General features: G+C 40.8%; 1 protein-coding gene across 1 annotated transcript; it reads left to right on the top strand.

The window, feature by feature from the left end:
• The first annotated feature begins 1,009 nt into the window (after positions 1 to 1,009).
• Positions 1,010 to 9,897, top strand: LOC142933066 (uncharacterized). The gene is made up of 2 exons (XM_076077213.1): positions 1,010 to 1,720; positions 6,408 to 9,897. Exons 1-2 carry the CDS (start codon positions 1,198 to 1,200, stop codon positions 7,037 to 7,039), a joined length of 1,155 nt encoding a protein of 384 aa, XP_075933328.1. The 5' UTR covers positions 1,010 to 1,197; the 3' UTR covers positions 7,040 to 9,897.
• The last annotated feature ends 2,705 nt before the right edge of the window (positions 9,898 to 12,602 follow it).

The following is a 12,602-nucleotide window of genomic DNA, read 5'->3' on the forward strand; positions in this document are numbered from 1 at the left end:
ACAGACTTAACCTTAATGAAAGTGAGTTGCTACCAGTTAATCACCTGAGCGAGGATTTCCTACACCCATCCCTTCTCTTCAGATGGGAAGATGATGGATTTAAATGATTTAGAAAATTGAGAGTATTTTCATTTATTTTCGGACATCTGTAGATTAAACAATGAATCAAGGAAATAATGTGTAGAATAATTGAAACTGAAGATATTGATAGTTGCCATTGATTTGTGTTTTGTTGGCCTTGTTCTTTAGCACAGCGGTCTGGAGAAAAGCAAGTCCTCACTGTTCTCCAGTCAAACCACACCAGTGCGGTTATGCTGCTCAGAAAAAACAAAAAATGAACTTAACATTATTATTACATAATTTCCAATTTTGGGTTAAAATATTGCAGGGGATCAAGCCCAACCGTTTCAGCGCTAAAACCAAGAGGTACTGTAATATCTGAAACTAAAGAATGACTTCAAATCCTACACATACCTCATATTGACACATTGACTGACTGCCACTTTTGGAACTTTATGTAAGTACAATTGTGAGCTATCTGTACTTGTGTTTTCATTTTATGCTACTATATTCTTCTACTGCGCTACATTTCTGAAAGAGATGCTGATATTACTCCATACATTTATCTGACAACTGCAGCTGTAGTGGAATGCATAGTACAATGTGATGAGTATTTTATTATTTTCCTTTTTATTCTTTAAGGATATTTAGCTGTTATTACTGTATAGTCATCTTTTTAATAATAATTTTGAATGTCTTTAATATTAAACTTAAACTTAGGTTATCCACATGAACCAGTGACAGAGTTTACTTACTAAATGTGAATTTGTTTATTCATGTGTGTACCATAACGTTGTGGGTCTGTTATTTGAAAAATAAGAAAAGGAATGAAGAAAGGAAAGAAGAAGGGAAGGAGACAAGGACGCCCCCAGACAGTGTTGGGTCGCGGCCTGCTGTATTTCTTCGACTCCGTTCAGCTCCATTCACACAGTAAATAAAAGCATGGAGGCTCTGACTCTCGGGATCTAATACGGAACAGCGGGGGGTAAAGACACCGCCGCATGCGCTCTCCCTTTCACCGAAACACACAAGGAAGCGGGTCAGCGGCGAACGCTTTGTCAGTTGGATTTAACTCGTTTTACGTGGAAGAGAGGATTGTAGTTGGAGACGGGAGCGGGGCAGCCCGCCGTGCTGAGCATGAAGCGGACGGCTGTAGTGGCCAGGCACAATGGCCTCGTCTCTCCGCTGGGAAACAACAACTCCGGGGCTTCGAGCATCGTCTCACCACCACAGCCGAGAGCCACTAGTATCTCCGCTTCTGCCGACGGTGGTGTCTGCGGTGGGATGGACGGCCTGCTGGATTTCTCCAAAGGCCCTATCGTCAAAACTGAGCTGGTCTGTAAATGGATTGACCGAACTTCTTCGAGACAGATGCTTGGGCGGACGGCGACATCCGTCTGCGACCAAACTTTCAGCTCCATGCACGAGCTGGTGGACCACGTCACCACCGAGCATGTAGCAGCGGGGCTCGAGACCCTCAGTCATGTCTGCATGTGGGACGAGTGTATGCGCGGCGGGAAGGCGTTCAAAGCCAAATACAAACTCATTAACCACATTCGCGTGCACACCGGGGAGAAGCCTTTTGCATGCGCATTTCCCAACTGCGGCAAGATGTTCGCACGCTCCGAGAACCTCAAGATCCACACGCGCACGCACACTGGTAGGGTTTCATGATTGTGTGACTACAAACAAAGCGCTGAGATACAGTCTTTATGGTGTTTAAATCCGTGTCATCCGCCAAGACAGCAGCCCCCTGACAGAGACGGGGAATAAAGAGGTTAATATATATTGTTCCCAGTCTGCTAGGAATCCCCTCCATGTTTACGTAGGCTCAGTTCAGTACCCTATTATATCCGGCCTCCATTGCTTCCTTGTTTCCTAGAGGAATCATGGGTTGAATCTGCAGCTTAGGAGTCATGCAAGGTGACAGGAAGCAGGACAAAGCAGCTGGATTGTGAGAGAGAGAAAGGGACAAGTACCCGATCAAATTGATTCGATGTACACAACAGAATAGTGTGATGAGACTTACACGTGCCTAGTTATTCCAGTCTGCATAGAAACACAGTTCGCAGGAATTCTATTGTTTTTCTCAACTACCCAGAATCAGACAATCACCCAAGCTTATTTGATGCCTGTGTATGTGGTATTAAGTAAAACCAGTCAGCAGTTATTTAAAAAAGCTTAATTTAACTCAGTCAGTGAGACAGTGCTGCTCTCTATTTTGACACCCTTTGTGAATGGATTATAAACTGTAACTAACGCATTAGTTAATGGTTAATAAATTATTTACTAATGCTTTATAGATCAAGTATAACTCAGCAATAAGAGCAACTCTTGGGTTGCCATGTTGCTGAACAGTCCCTTATTTTTTAAGTATTATTAGGACCACCAAACTACAGCCTCCATAAAATTTAATCAACAATTATATTAAAATATAACAATAACGGAACATCAGAACCTTTATGCATAAGTATTTATTGCAGAGCTATAGAATTAAACTGCAATAGCTCAGGGAGACATAAATAGACTGCCAATTAAATATATGTTTAGGTAAATACATTTTTAGCTCTATTGGATGTCTTCAGGGTCGGGAAATACTGCAGAGTTTAAAGTAGCTCCAAAAAGCAATGATTATTTTCTGATACATTTTCTATTAACAAACCACCACAAAACAAACATCACACAGTGACCACTATAACTGATCCATGTTAGGTCCAGGTTGCAATACTAGTATGGTGCATACATACCCAGAGAAAACTGTACACTCACATAAATGTGATGTGAGAGTATGATACATTATCATTACATGGGAATATAGAAACACTTCCATTACAGTTGACGTGATGTAACAAATGACAACGAAGAGAGATAGATGGAAAAAATAAATACATTAAGACAATGAAGTAAAATTCAAACGAGGTCGAACAAAAATATAGAAATCAGAGACTTAAACTGTCAGACTTAAACCCACACGTTTGACCTGTAATTGATAAAATATTTGTTAAGTCTTTGACCAATAAATTTAGAACAATTATTTAATGTATTTCTTCTTTGCAAACCTTTAACAACAAAGATGCTATATTATTGTATAATCATCCGGATTTAAACCAACAGAATTCAAGTAGTTCTAATGACCCAAAAATTAAAGCTGCAAGCAACAATGAGCAGGTTTCAGGGTTTCATGTATTCTAAACACATATTGCAATGACGTTTGTGTGTTTTGTAATTTATTTGTCAAATCTTAATGTCATTTGTAAGAAGACTTACTTTACTTACTTTTGAAAACAGTATTCTGTGTGTTCTTAAAATACTCAAAACATGTTCACCACGATGCATTCAAAAATGATATCATTCATTCACAGCAAGTATGAAAAACTTCCTCAATAACGGAGGACCCTAGAAAATAATATTACCCTCTGGAGATTTATTCAATCACCAAGTTCCTTTTTTCTCTCTAAAGAGAAGTCGGTGCAATAGGCTGAAATTTCTGGAATACAACTTGTAATAAGCCATACGCACATGGATGTATTTATGCTTTATTTGATGTGAACGAAGCCTAATGTGCTTGTTCAGGACATGGTGCAGGCTATCTCCACTGACTTTAATCAAGATGCTCATGAGAACTTCAGTTGTGATCCAATATGTGATAGACCAAGCCCACAAAAAATATGAAACCTTCAGGTTTTAGTGAATACCGTCCCCCAGAGCATGTTGACCAAAGTTGTTGAAATTCTGTCCAACAGGTTTAGAGATACACATTGTGGGTCGGCTCAAAATGCTTTGGTCCGCCTACCACACAATGCATGAAGATATCTACCAAGATTGTGGATGATTGGACAAATGGTCAATGAGTTATGGCCATTTTCCTGCTAAGCCCCGCCCTTTGCAGATACTTTTTATTGATGGCTGCAATGTTTTTAAACCAGTCTTGCCCAACTGTAATGCGTCTGTGTATCTCCTTTATACATTTGGTGTTGATACATTTGAAATCCAGTGGAAGTAGAAAAGTAGATGGCATTTTTCTAAAGATTATGCAAATGAGCCAAAAATATATCAAGGTGGCCTTTATTGTCAAAGAGAGGTTTTCTTTTACAGCAAATTGAGTTGGATATGTGTGAAATTTTAAGTTAAGGACTCAGTGTGGGTGTTCCAGCCTTTCAAAGTCTTCGTTTTCTTTGTATTTGTACATCGTTTCCATGTTACGGGGCAAAGTATCATGTCTCTTGCCCGTTCCAGCTCACAACAAATTGAGCAACGACATAACACAACAAATAACTAGAGCAGCGGTTCCCAAACTTTTTAGGCCACGCACCCCCTTCTACATCCCAACCGGGTTCACGCACCCCCAATCCCCCACACCTTAAAAAAAAAAAAAATCAACAGAGCCTATTTATAGCCGCATAACAATCGGACCAATGAGAGAACAGTTTGCTCGCGCGTGGCGTTTGTTTACAAGATTTAGTCCGCTGTTAAATGTGGCAGTGTGAACACAAACCGAACAAAGGGGCAACTGCAACATTGTATCATATTAAACCCTGAATCGGAACAAAGCAAACGAACTACGGGTGTGAAAACGCCCTGAAACACTGCAACAAAGTTTCAATACATTTCAGTTACACAAGGAGTCACTTTTAAAGAGCAATAAGGATGGCGAGGACACACGCACAGGCTCAGAGGCAGATTGCATCACATTTAATTTACAATTAACCATACATAGCGGTTACATTAATCTGAATCGAATTACAATAAAGTTACTCTCTCCAATCATACATTCCACCATCTCTTTGGCAGCTGGCAAGCACACGTCTTCGGCGATTGTGTGCGGTAGCCCCTTTCTTGCTATTCTGTAACTGACCAGATATGAAGCCCGCAGTGCGTTTTTTGTAGACCCAACACATGAATGAGACTGCAGTTGTTTTTGGCTGTTTTGTAACTCCTCCAATTTCGATATAAAAAATGTAAGGGACTTTCGACTTGCACTGGCATGCTTGGTGTACAGATGGCGATGTAAATAAGAGGGCTTCAGACAGCTGTTAGCCAGAAACTCACTGCACACCACGCACTGTGGCTTTGGGCAATCTGCATTGCCAATCCAAGTGAAGCCCAGGCCCAGATACCTTTCATCATATTTCCTCTTTTTTTTCCCAGTCTGATGCTCACTCTCGTTTCCTCTTTTTCACCTTGACTCCGCGATGGGCCTATGTGCTCCCGATTTGTCTGTGCTATCCCTTCCTCCTTTTCGGTCTCCTCCGTCTCATCTTTCTCTGACTCCGGCTCGATTTCTTCTCCCGGTCTCTCCCCAACTCACCTCTCCGTTCCTCTCGCCTCCGATTCCTCTCTCTCTCTCTGTCCCTCTCCTCTTTTATGACTGATAGCTTCAGATGTTCCACCTGACAGTTTCCCCGATTTCAGCCAGTTTAGCATATTTGCATGAACGTTGCTGTTAGCTGACGTTATAGCTGCACAAGCTAGGCTAGCTAGTGTGTACGTAAAAGACAGTCTGGCGGCAGGAGCTGAAGTGCATTTATTTATTAAATTGTAAGTTTTTTAATTTAAATGTTACAAAGGGAATTTTTATAATTCATGTTTTTGTGAAAAATCCCACTTACATTTTTAAAAATTATATTTAATATCAATTATTACACCATTAGACCACCATTACATTTTTCCTCTCGCGCACCCCCTGGAGGCAGCTCGCGCACCCCCAGGGGTGCGCGCACCACACTTTGGGAATCCCTGAACTAGAGGATGCGATTCCTGCAGAAAATGTGCGTGAATGCTGACAGCTGAGATGGAATGGCAAAGCACTGCTGAAAATGCAGAAATCTTAAAGCCCAGATGCATTGCCCTGCACTGCTGAAAAACCCGGAAGCTGAAATCTAAACTGGCAGAAATTAAAGCGGAACTGAATTGCTTAAAAATGAAAAAAAATGTAAGAGCTAAAGTACGTTGCTACTGCTAGCTTTGAACGCCAATTATTATTAATATAGTAATAAGTAATAAGTGACTTTACTTGTAATATACAAACTATACATTATTTTGCTCTGTAATTAATGTCTGAACAGTCTTAGTGAAATAACAATTTTTTGGATACTAAAGGAACCTTTACATATAGAATTTCTCAAGAATCCTCAAGATTTATTTTTAATTCTTTTACCTGAACAAAGCCCCACATTCAATGAATAAGAGTTCCTTTTGGCACAATATATTCAACGCACCATAGGTCAAATCACAGTCAGTGGCATATGTGTGGGTGTTAGAGAAAAGTTGGTGTCCCTTCAAGTGTACCATTAATTACTGGCCCATTCTAGAGTGTGATAACAGTGAGTGGGATGTTTGTGTTGCAGGTGAGAAGCCATTCCAGTGTGAGTTCTGCGAGCGACGCTTCGCCAACAGCAGCGACCGGAAGAAGCACTCACAGGTCCACACAGCCTCGAAGCCCTACGACTGCAAGGCCCTGGGCTGCACCAAGTCCTACACCCACCCCAGCTCCCTGCGCAAACACATGAAGGTTCACGTCAAGTCGTCACCTACCTCTGAACCCCGAGACGTGTACGACACCATCCCTCATCAACTCCAACAACCTCATCAAGCTCTCCTAGAGCCCCTCAACCTTAAAATGAACCGCCTCTCTCCATCATTTGCCAATGGAAACACTCATTTTCCTCTTCTGTCCAATCACGCATTGGATATCAGCTCAGCCAGCGAAGTTGACCATAAGCTGCTTCTGCGGAGTTCATCTCCAATGGCGATGCCTCTGGATCTCTCTCTGTCAGGCCTGAAGAGTCAGCTGGCCCAGAGGCAGCAGAGTGGTAGGACCCGGCGAAGGAGCCAGCGCTCAGTCAACCCAGCCTTACCTCAGTTGTCTAACATTAAGGAGTGGTATGTCTGTACCAGGAGTACAGCACCGCATTTTCCTCTACTTCACCCAGACCACATCAAATCAGAACCTAGTGATGACGAGGAGTATGTTACGTAGGATGGAGGGACTGGGGAATTTGGACTTGAAGAACATATATTGTCAGGCCAGGGATGCTCTGTGGAATCATAGTTGCTGTACATTTCCAGAACCAGCAGAGTTGTGGTTCAACATCAGTGGCCCCTCTGAGATGGAGAAGGTTGTGATCAGATGGAGACTTTTTTACTCTGTCATCACTATCTGTGGACTAGTGTCACTATCTGTGGACCAAAAATCAGTGGCTCAAATGTTGCCGGAAGGGACAAGAGGAATTCCATCATAATGGTTTGACAAAAAACTGCAAGTTATCCAATCAGTGTCAGCTAGATAACCTGGACTAACAAAGGGGAGAACGTTGTACAAATGGACCAGGGGGTGTTGGGTTCTGCTCTGCTTGCTGTTAAAGAATATGAAGAGGGTGTGTGTACATGATGACCTCTCTAGGAAGACATATTATTGACCAGTTTATCTAAGAGCTCCACCTAGATGAAGCAATTTCAAGGGCTACATTGACACTGATGGAAAGTGGTTAATGTTAACCTGAGCTACTGATGGCACTGTACACATGGTCCACAACAGCAGGCACATGGTGTGGATGTGAGTGTGGGACTGTTATGGCCTCAGTATGTTTTTAACAAACTAGTTTGTACAACTTCAGATAGTTACAAAAAGCAGCTGATTCTACTGTCGAAAACCGGGGTTCCAGATGTTGTTAGGTGATCCGACAAGCACTTTGTTTGAAGCAAACTGAGGCCTTTACTTACAAACCGTTGGTAGTAACTTGTTTTCTGTAATCACAGTCTAATCTGACAAAGTAGCCAGCAGTAAAACTGTAGTTTAAAGACAGTTGGGCTGATCCTTCTTTGTACTGATCATCAAGTGTCTCCTTATCCTCTTCAACCCTATGGACCTCTCTCAGTGGGTTAATCACCTGTATCTGTTTACACTCCATGTGCAATTTAGTGAAGACCACAAGGTTTCCAAAATGACTATATGTCATACACATATTTCTTTAACATGAAACTATATTAAATGATGCACAAGGCATCCAGTATTTTCCCTTTGATCAAATGGTGCCGCCATAAAAAGTGGATTTGAAAATTGACTCAATGTAAGCATCATTGAATATAGGAAATAAGCAGAATGTATTGTGTAAGATTGTGTTACAGCTTGGAAAAAATGTTTTATGTCTGTTTTGAAGTTACTGCATTGAGAACAATTTAAATGGTGAATAAGTAACTTATACCAATGTACATTATCCATCCACAAATAGCTCCTTTCAAGCTGGATTTGAACCTGGGATGTGAGAAAACCTACTTGAAGCAGATTGTTTAAAGTACAAAGTAAAGGTCTTACAACCTGGGTAAAACTGAAAGTGAGCACACCTGAAATGTGTCTAATAATCCCTTGTTGCACAGGAAAACTGGGTGCACAACTACTACTGTACACAACTAAGTACAGTAGGGCAAAGTGATGGATGTTCACAAGGGATAGTTTGGGAAATGATTTTAACGTTCATCTTTGTTTTCTCTTCCAAGTAAGTTTGTCTAACAAGGCGTTCGTTTAAAACCTTTTTACTCTTTTTTTTCCCAAGCTATTAACATGTACATTATTAATACTGACAGGTGATGGACAAAACTGCACCCAAGTTGAATGAAACAGGAATTTCACTTAAAACAGTATGAGTGATTTGAAAATTGTGAGTCTCAATTTCATTCAGGTTTACTAACGACAAAGCTATTGAGGAGTAATCAATCTGAAAGTTGAGAGTGGAGACAGTACATGTGCGATTATAAGTACAGAACAGAACTTTAAAAACAGAATTGTGTCGTTGAAGTTTTGATTCTTAAGCAATAATCTCAATGAGTGAGCGACTACTCACACCCAGATTATGAAGTTTGTATTACTATTACACAGTCAGCACGGCACCACCTCACTGCTAGAAGGTCCCGGATTCCCCACAGTCCAAACACAGCCTTTAGGTCTGATTAATTGGAAACTGGTAAATGTGTGTGTGAATGGTTGTCTGTCCATATGTGTCCTGTGCTAGACTGGTAACCAGAACTGGTGCACCATGCCTCTCTCACGATGTGAGTTGTGATAGGCTCCAGCTCTCTGTGATCCTGCTCAGGATAAGCTGGTATAGATACAGATGGGTGGATGTCCCTGGTATGTGACCACAAACTAAGAGCAGAATAAAATCCATTGCATTTGATCTGGAAGTGAGTTGTCATCAAGTTAGATGCTGCCTTTTAAATACCATCAGGCCACTTCCCAGTGTGCTCCACCGGCTTTTTTGTTAAAAACACATTAAAAGTACCTGTGGGAAACTAAGGTACTTACTAACTAAGGTTAAGGGCCCCCTCATGATATCAAGTGCTCAGAAGCTCTCAGCTAATAAATACTAGTAGTTCTAAACTTGCCCAAATTAGGTTGTTGCTTTCAAATCTTCTGTGATCTGTCCCCAGATTGATTCAATTTGTCTTCTACACAATCATTTCAGCTCACGAAAGAGCAGACATATCAGAGTTAATGATCATTGAATAGCACATCTCTGTGTTCCTTTTCTGCACTTTTATGAGAGAGAGGCTGTGTGATGCAGTATAACACCTGATCTCAAGTCATTGAAGGCTTCTAGTTCAGACACCCACTGAACCAAACGTTCCGTCTGTAAAAAATGTTCATAGATTCAACGCAGCAGATAAAATGCAAGATGAAGACAGCTAACAAAAACTCCTGTGAGATTAACCTTTTCTTTCCCACCCCAACCCTCTGGTTTAGCAACACTAAGTGAGTAAACAAGTGAATAAGAAATGAAATTAGAACCAACAAACGTTCATGCTTTTGCAATAAAGTAATGTCAGTGTTTTTATCAACCATTTTTGTCGACTTTACTAATGGATTTTTGTAAATGACTCTGGAAAAAGGTGAAACACATTCCTACAGCCTCTGTCTGTCGCGATTATTAACAAGGCTCTCTCTAGACTTAAAAAGAACAAGGCTTAAATGATGAGTTAAGTGTGAAGCTAAAAGATTTGATGCAAAATCTGACCACAGAACAGCTAAAATTCATATGCCTGGATGCCAGTCTCACTTGGCGCCAGCAGCGCATGAAAGCTCATTCTTGACCTTGGATATTATCTAACCATTATCTGTAATGGCTCGCGTTCTGGACAGTTTAGAGTCACTAATTAACCTAACCGGCATGGCTGTATAGACCGTGGGAGGAAGCGGCATGGTTAAAACCCATGCTGACACCAGGAACATGCAGACTCGACACAGACGTTCAAACCTCAACACTCTTGCTGTGAGGTGACAGTGCTAACCACTGCACTGCTGTGCAGCCCTTTGAAACACTAGTTTGACAAAATAAACCCTCCAAGCCCACTTTCTAACCATAAGACTATCTGATGTTCTGGAAAACGAACATCAAAGTAAGTTGCCTACAATATTTCTGAACCATTAGCTGAACTGTAGGTGATAACTGTTGGGCTTGCTAGACAGATACTTGCTTCCAACCACATAATTCAGGCCAACTAAATGAATCGGTGGCCTGGTGCTAGGTTAAATGATGAATTGACGTCAGGCATGAATCGGATCAATAGGCTGGTTTAAAGTTTGCATAGAACATACACATTTTCTAATTAGGAGGCATCTTCAATCTGCATTTCCCAACACAGTGTGTGAGATTGTTTTACACCAAACCTGATGACCCGTGTCCATCTGTTTAAACAAGAAAAGACATGAGACACAAGTCAGGCAGTGTCTCAGTGGTAAGAAGGTTAAAAGACAGTTCACAAACACACTGAATGAGTGGATTACGAGTTAAGAAGTCAATGTATTTAAAAAAAATACTTTGTAGCCCACATTACTGGTTGGAGGCACTAGCAAGTTTCTGATAGGTTACGGAGATTAACGGTCCACCGGTTTACAGCATGAGACACATGCAGTCCTCACAGAGCAATACAAATAACATCTATAGTGAATTTCTCATTGAATTGTTTTTCTCATGCACATGGAAATGTAATTTGTTAAATAAACCATTTAAATCTTAAGAACTTATTATTAGTCTTTTGTTAAGCACATGTAGCTGACATCCACGTACACATCAGTTTCTTAATCCCATTCCATGTCCCGCACAGTAACCTAGATTTTACAAAGTAGATTTTTTGTGGATAAGAATTATTTTTGTCTGGTTTGGTTAGAAAAATAACTAACCAGTAGTATTACGATTATACCATTTGTTCATTTCTTTTCTTTCTTTTTTTTACAAATGTACATGTTACAAAAATGTGCATATAGAAGTAAATACAGCAGCCACTTTAAAATAAGTAGATGGTGAAGTATTCACTGCTAAATTAGTTTATTTTATTTATCAAGGCATCTGTAACCATTTACTTTCAACCACAAAAAAGGCTCCACAAGGCTAAACAGGATCTGACAGGCCACATGTTTTGGAAACATTTTAAAATGAGTCAATGATGTTATCCTGGCAGCCTATTGCTAGCAACTGATGCCCACCTACATTAAAAGCTACACATGGCAACAGGTTGGTAACACCCTCACATTGCCTGAATAATTAAGATAGTAAAAGCTGCCTGTGTCCACCCCTCTGTCATCAAGTGACCAGGATTACCGACGTGGAGCTGACTCAGATTTTCGTGCAGGGCCGAGATCCTTCTTGTGGCACTGGCACTCTGTGGCACTCTGCGGCACTCTGCGGCACTCAGCGGCAGTCTGTGGCACTTCAGCGGCAAGGGTCAGCTATGGCAGGCGAGCGTTACTAGTTCGGCACCCGTCAAGAAGCTGCGGAGCTGAGGGGGCGGAGCCACATTTCCTGAGACATTTCCACATGCATCTATTAGGATTATTTGTTTTGCTACCATGGTCAATTTAGTCTGAAGGAGGAGAAGTCAAATGGAAATTTACAATGTTAAAAGAGAATTATTGTGCTCATTTTCAGGTTCATATATTTTAATTGACAACGAATCAGTTGAATCAAATATGGAGGAAACAATTGATTACTCTGAACATCTGACACTGAGTTTAACTTGAGATGTACCAACAACTTGTTTCTGGTGAAAAAAGTAACATAACCTTGTGTTTCTTGTAATGCAATGAGAAACTACATGACTGCAACAGGAGAGACCGAGGGCTGTTGATAGTATTACAATATATATGTTACAATGTAACAGGGCCACAACAGTCACTAATACTAGTAGGGGCGGCCCAGAGGAAGAGCGGATCATCTTCCATGGGTGTGAATATGAATTAGCTGAGTGGCACATTGCATGGTAGCCTCTGTCGTCATGAATGAGTGTGAATGGGTGAATGAAGTCATGTAAAGCCCTTTGAGTGGTCGGAAGACAAGAAAGGTGCTTTACAAACTATTGTGCATTCCAACACACATTTATTTTTAAAAATCTTGACAGGCTTAAATTTGAAATTGTATTCAGGGCTACAAAACCAATATGAATGAGATTTAAAATGTATCTTTTTTTTTGGCATTTAAAAAAAAAAGCTAATATTGGCATTTTTCTCAGGAGAAAGGTTTTGGAAAAATGTAGTCAGAATGGAACAATGA

Source organism: Anarhichas minor, unplaced genomic scaffold, assembly GCF_050575085.1.
Source record: "Anarhichas minor isolate MPS153535 unplaced genomic scaffold, ASM5057508v1 ptg000058l, whole genome shotgun sequence".
In the NCBI taxonomy this organism is placed as follows: domain Eukaryota; kingdom Metazoa; phylum Chordata; class Actinopteri; order Perciformes; family Anarhichadidae; genus Anarhichas; species Anarhichas minor.

What these genes read in the sequence shown, in the direction of transcription:
- LOC142933066 (XM_076077213.1), top strand. Translation starts at nt 1,198, where the DNA reads ATGAAGCGGACGGCTGTAGTGGCCAGGCACAATGGCCTCGTCTCTCCG. An exon ending in CCACACGCGCACGCACACTG is followed by an intron (nt 1,721 to 6,407) that starts GTAGGGTTTCAT and finishes TTTGTGTTGCAG; the next exon opens with GTGAGAAGCCATTCCAGTGT.